This window comes from Solanum tuberosum, unplaced genomic scaffold (genome assembly GCF_000226075.1).
Source record: "Solanum tuberosum cultivar DM 1-3 516 R44 unplaced genomic scaffold, SolTub_3.0 scf00127, whole genome shotgun sequence".
Lineage (NCBI taxonomy): Eukaryota > Viridiplantae > Streptophyta > Magnoliopsida > Solanales > Solanaceae > Solanum > Solanum tuberosum.
The window spans coordinates 1210818-1217342 of record NW_006239058.1 but is presented as its reverse complement, the minus strand read 5'-3'; the positions used below and the strand labels follow the sequence as shown (position 1 = coordinate 1217342).

Here is a 6525-nt window from a genome sequence, read left to right as displayed (position 1 = left end):
AGGACCCCCCCCCCCCCAACACACCCCAACACAGACAAGAAACTAAAGCCTCTCATCCAGGTTTATCGTGGTGTCAGAAAATAATAGAGTTGCACATAACCTTTGAATACTATGTAGTCGATAGTAATTGACAACCATGAATATTTTTGAGTAACTTGACAGAGTACTTTCAGAAGTTGTGATTTTTGTGTTCTTCACTTCTTTCTCATTGTATACTGTTTATGTTTTTCTGGAATAATGTATATCTTTCAGCTTTAGTGAATGTAGTAGCCTAATGGCAGGCTTTGGTCATAATAAAAATATTGACAGCCCTGTAGGCAATAATGATAGCCTGGTTGTGGATACCCCTTTCCCCCAGCCCCCTACACAGACACGAAGCTGGAGCCTTCTTATCTAGGATATCATATTATCAGATAAAAATAGAGTTGCCCTTGGCATTCAAATACTATGTAGTTAATAATTGTTGACAAGCATGAATATTTTTGAGAAACTTGACAGAGTAGTCTCAGAAGTCGCGATATTTTGTATTTTTGTCTTCTTTCTCATCATATACTGTTTATGTTTTCTGAAATAATAAATGTCTTTTAGCTGAATTGTTGTAGTCCTCAGTTTGGCACCCTGAACCTGTAATACTTCAGTTGGCGATCTGATTGTCCTGTATTTACAGTAATAATGGTGACAAAAAGTGATAACACGTTCTTTAGATATATAGCACGAGTGGAAGAATAATTTACTTTAAGTGGCTTGCCACTAGACTCCTTGACCACCAACTTCTTTGTTGCAGTTATAGAAAGGTTTGAAGAGCTTGAGGGACGAAATCCTGGAGAAACTTCTGTTGATGACCTTCCAAATGTTCAGAAGTTGAGGAAGGAACTCTGCGAGGCATATGTATTTCGCTATGCAATATGCTCCTGTTATATAAGTTTCATTCTTTTCCTCTAGGTTATTAACATATTTGCCTCTTAATTGTAGTGCTTAAATGAATCTCATATCCCAGATTCTCTTCTGAGAAGATTGATGGCAAGTACAAGCGAATTTCCTCCTGTCTGTGCTATCGTAGGAGGAATTCTTGGACAGGTAATTATGCGACTGTAACGTTGAACAATGCTTTCTGACTTCTTTCTCATTTGTTGAAATTCTCTTCCTTTGTAGGAGGTAATAAAAGCAATATCTGGCAAAGGCGATCCCCTTAAGAACTTTTTCTTCTTTGACGCCATGGATGGTAAAGGGATAATAGAGGACATATCTAATGTCAACAGCTGAGGATTGACCTGTGTGGTAAAAACTGTCTTAAGAAATGCTGACCTTGTTGGGTATCTTTTTTTTGGTAGATTTAGGACTAATCACAACCTAAATTATCTGACATTCCTTCAATTTGTGTTCTGACCAGCAAAATTATGATGTTTTTTTTTTTTGACATTTGGGACCATCAGTAAAGTGCTCATGTTGGGCATATATCTTGAAACATTCTAGATAATGTCTCATTTTCAGTTGTCCCTGTTCTCTCCAGATCTCTAGTCATGCTAAATTACTCTTCCCATGCTTTCCTTCCATGGCTAGTAATCAAAAGAACAGATAAATAACTAAGTTTCTGCTTCGTGTCCCCATACAAGAGTGCGTTGTTCTGAAATGCATGTTTTGTAAAGGAGATGGATCTATATGAGTTCACATGATTCTATTAGCGTTTGCATAGACCATGTATAACATTAAGAAACGAATTCACTACTTGTCGGTTCCTGATGGTATAAATCCAGAATTTGTGAAAAAATCATAAAAAAATTATCCTCTTTGTATAGATTGACAAGCGAAATATACAAACGGAGTTTTCTGAAAAATTCTTAAATGTATAAATATATAATTTGTATATACTTGACATGTTTGTATATTTGTAAGCGAAACATACAAACGGGCAAGTGAAATATACAAATCGCAATCTACATAGCAAATAAAACTATAGCTATGAAACGCAATTACCGAAACTATAGCTATAGAGCTTTATTATGTTTATTATCTTTGTTATTTCTGAAGTTTTCTCTAATTTAAAATGATGTGAAATATAAAATAAAAATAAAGAGTTTTAAAATTTATAATTTTATATGTATTAAGCTATAAAACTTTTGAAATTCATGATTTTAAATTTGTCATGTCATTTGTGTTATAAAAACTTTTCATAAAGAGAAATGGAAAATGTAACGTCAGTTATTTTGAAACTTAAAAGTATGTTAGAGCCGATTAAAAAAAAGAAGATATTTATATAGTCGGTTTAGTTAAGCTATTTCAGTTTTTTTTTTTTTAATTATTAAAATGAAAATCAAATCAAACTCAAAAAGTGTCGTTTATTTCTTTGATTTGGTTCGATTTTTCATCAACATTAGGGGTGTGCACTATTTGGATTAAACCGAAAAATCAAACCAAATCAAATCGAATTCTACTTTGGATTGGTTTTTTGGATTTTTGGTTTGGTTTTGGATTCATAATTTACTTTGTTTGGTTTTTTGGTTTGGTTTTGGATTTATAATTTACTTTGTTTGGTTTTTTGGTTTGGTTTCGGATTTTGAAAAATGAAAACCGAAAAAATGATTTATATTAAAAAGTATATTTAAGAAATTCAATATTATATATATATATATATAGTTTTTTAAAAATTGCAAATATAACTTTGTTATGTTTCTAATTATTGACATAACCGATTAACCAAACCGAAAAAACCCAAACCAAAAAGAAAAAACCAAACCAAACCAAATTTATTTTGGTTCGGATTAGATTACACTTCTTCAAAACCAAAAACCAAAAAATTCAAACCAAATAGTATAAAACCAAACCGAATGCACACCCCTAATCAACACCCCTTTTAAAAAAAAAGAGTTGCAGTGTCTCGAAGCGTTTTCGTTGCTGGGAAGGACCTCAAAGGTGTTGGAGCATAGCTTAAAATGTATTATCAGATTATTTCAAGTAGATATTATTATATCCTAAAAAACATTATTTTCAACGAAATAGGTAAATGAGACAATAATAAGAGGTATATGAAATTTTTAATTTTAATTTTAGAAAGCAAAAAAAAGAAAAAAATTATATTCATACAAAAGAAAATTCTCATCGAAAATATACTGCAAGGGGTTTATCATTCCCATTTATTCAGCATGTGAAGGGGATAACCTTTCTCAACAAAGGGATAAAGTGACGAGTCCTCCTGGATATAGAGTAGCCTTTGTTAACCTCAATATGGGATTTTTCGGCGAAAATTCAATTTAGTCAGACTTCAATATGGATATCGAACACCGGATGAGAAAAAAAGAGATAAAGTGGGATTTACTCAAATAATTACTATAATGTAATTCTAATTCTTTACACGATGGATCGTGTTATTGTGGAGCACTAAATCGAAAAGCCATATTTGATGTAAACCTCATTGACAAATTAAAGTTATCTCTAATTATGTTAGGGATAAGGCACAATTACCCCCTAGACTATGATCGAATTTTTATAGACACATCTTAACTAAACTAAGGTTCTATTACCCCTGAACTCATTTTTTTGTAATTTTGTACACCTTCTGGCTTACGTGGTACAATATGTGACTCCACGCAGTTGAGGCGTGAGAGATATTTGGATGCCATGAAAGCCAAAAAGGTGTACAAAATTATAAAAAAAAATGGGTTCAGGAATAATAAGACTAGTTTAGTTAAGGTGTGTCTCTGAAATTTTGGTCATAGTCTAGGGATACTTATACCTTATCCCTTTATGTTATACAAAACTTATAATCGATATAGTGTAGTATATATGTCATTAACAATAATGCCAAATGGTGTAATTTTACTTTTAAGAGTGCCTTAATTAAAAATTCAACATGACCACTATGTTTGTAACAACACAGTAACGGTTAGTTTGTGCTCATAATACAAATATTTCTACACAAGATGTACAATAGTTTTATGAAGAAACAGTTTTAAACAACCAAACACCAAACAAATTTGATTTAAAAAAAAAGCTAACAAGTATAACTCCATCGGGTTAGAGTTTCATTCGGTTATCATAAACAATTTGTGTGCCCCAACATAGAAAGGTTCCGAATATTATAATGATAGTAACGGAGTCAGAAATTTTAACATCGAGAGATTTTTTTTTTTGTATAATACAGATTTAACAATATACATAAAAAATAAAAATAAAACACAATACAAATTTAACTTCACTAGCTAGACTCTAAACATAAAAAGGTTGTCCAATTACAAATACTGTTCCATCATATGTAGTTTCTTAAAAAGGAAAAATAAAACTATGGTACAAGAAAATTCTATCATTTTCATGTTACTTTTTATCTACAAAGTTCATATCGCAATGCTTACTATTATAATAATCAATAAAATTTCAATAATTGTGTCAATGCAAATGATGATGACGTGTTCTATATTGGGAAGTTTCATCAATAGATGAATATCAAACTAGTGAAAACTCATTGATACCTTTCAAATCTTTATATATAAACAAAATATATCATATACTAGTTTCACAACTTTTGTCCATAGAAATGAAAAAAAAAATATTAAAAAAATAAAGATATAACAAGGAGGGGTTGTTTACTCAAACTAATAACTATGATCTCAGAAATTCAGTTTTCTTTCTTAATCTCAATTTCATACGACACTTTTTAATAACTATTAGTTAAGCTATCATCTGAGAAATCAACGCTAAAAAAAGAAGATGGACGAGCATAAGTAAGATGATATTGGCACGGCTCAATCAAATGAAATGACCCAATACTTTGAGGAATTTGATTTGATTGAGCCATTCCAACATCATTCTACTATACTATTATACTACAAAGTGAAAAAGGGAAAAAAGACTTTTAATTTACCTTTCCAACTTCAAAATTTGTAGATCATCAAATAACTAAGAACTAATTGCTTTTGCAATATTCCTAATTATAATTGCCGGCATGATAATGATGGAACCCTAACCCTAATTTAGAGAGGAGAAAAAGGAAGAACAAACTATAAATAAGATAAGAAAAGAAAATTAGTAGTATTGGAGTTTATATAGATAGAAAAATATATATGAAGTCAAATGGGCATTTTCAAAATATACGTAGTGGTGGTTGATGAAAAACACCTAATATGTCACAAAACCAGGTCCCTTCAATTATACTTTTCTTTGTATTTACAAAGTTTGCTTTTTAATCATTTGTCAACTTATTGTTAACCTAATCTAATTACTCATTTTAAAAATATTAATGTACTTTTTCCTAGTTGTCAATACCCCGTCATCAATTTGTCATTACAATTGATCGTATAGTTTGCTTAATTGCTTCCTCCGTTTTATTTTACTTGACTTATTCTGACTTGATACAATCCTTAAAATAATTTTTATTTAGTAAAATACTCATCTAATAAAAAAATTCTTAAGAGTAGTGAAAAAAAGGGTCATAATAAATTAAGATCACAAAATTTTTTTAGTTAATATTTTCTTAAGGGGTGTAAAAAAGAAAAACATGACAAGTAAAATGGATCAGATGGAGTATTGTCACACTCCTAAATATCATTAAGAAAAATGTATACCCAAATAAGCTTTGTGGAACCATCCATGTAGAAGAATAAATGAATAATTAGCTTACAAATCTCTTTGACATTTTTATTTAAACCCACACGCTGTGCTTATTTTATGACATTAATTAGATTATCCCAAGTAATAATTTTTTTAATTTGTCAAATAGTCTATTGCAGATTCTCTCTACTTTAGGCTTATCTATCTAATGGACTTGTTCAAGCCTTATTGTTGTATAAAATTGAACTTAATTATTCACCAACTTTGAAGAGTAAAATATTTATCGTTTGTGGCATGCTGTTGAAAATGTAGACTTTAAGAAAATCAAACATAGAATATTGTAGTCTTCATTGGTTAAATGGTTCTACTTTTTAGAGTACTTAATGATTAAAAAAACACATAAATAAATATTTTTCCAGCGAGTTTCATTTCTCAACTATTTTATTAGTTTATTTACCTATCCGAACCATCATCTTTTCAGAAATTTCATACCTTATCACTCTCTTTATATTAAAACACATCTCGACGCGGACTATGGACTTGTTTAGGTAAGTTTGAAAAAGAATGAATGGATAGTTAAGATATAAAACTCGTCAAAAATAATAATTTAAATATATTTTTGACCATTAACTTTTGAACTATTGATCGTAGGAATATTAAAGTATTAATAATTTACATTCGACATAAACAAATGAAGAAGAAATGTGGAAACAAATTGTTGAGTTGTTTCACAATTATTAGTTTGTACTCCCCTGCCAGAATATCTAGTGGATAGCCTGCCTGTTCTATATACAATTATTGTAAGGTTTTCTTTTTCTGATTGGTTGATTATATGGGCTATAAAGACATACACAAACTAAAGATTCCCTAACCTATTAAACAAAAAATAGAAGGAATAAATATGTTCAACCAATTTTTTTTTGTCCCTTTCTGTGAAGCACTCACATTATGTGGCCCAAAGAAATTACTTGGAAAAGATGGTAT

At 30.2% G+C, this 6525-nt stretch overlaps 1 protein-coding gene across 1 annotated transcript in view; it reads left to right on the top strand.

The window, feature by feature from the left end:
• Nucleotides 1–1509, top strand: part of LOC102600049 (SUMO-activating enzyme subunit 1B-1) — a 6922-nt gene extending 5413 nt beyond the window's left edge. The window contains exons 9-11 of the mRNA XM_006351455.2: nucleotides 785–888; nucleotides 973–1077; nucleotides 1153–1509. Of these exons, the coding sequence (XP_006351517.1) occupies nucleotides 785–888; nucleotides 973–1077; nucleotides 1153–1263 (320 nt within the window). The 3' untranslated portion in view covers nucleotides 1264–1509. The remainder of the gene's footprint in view (nucleotides 1–784; nucleotides 889–972; nucleotides 1078–1152) is intronic.
• Nucleotides 1510–6525: the final 5016 nt, after the last annotated feature.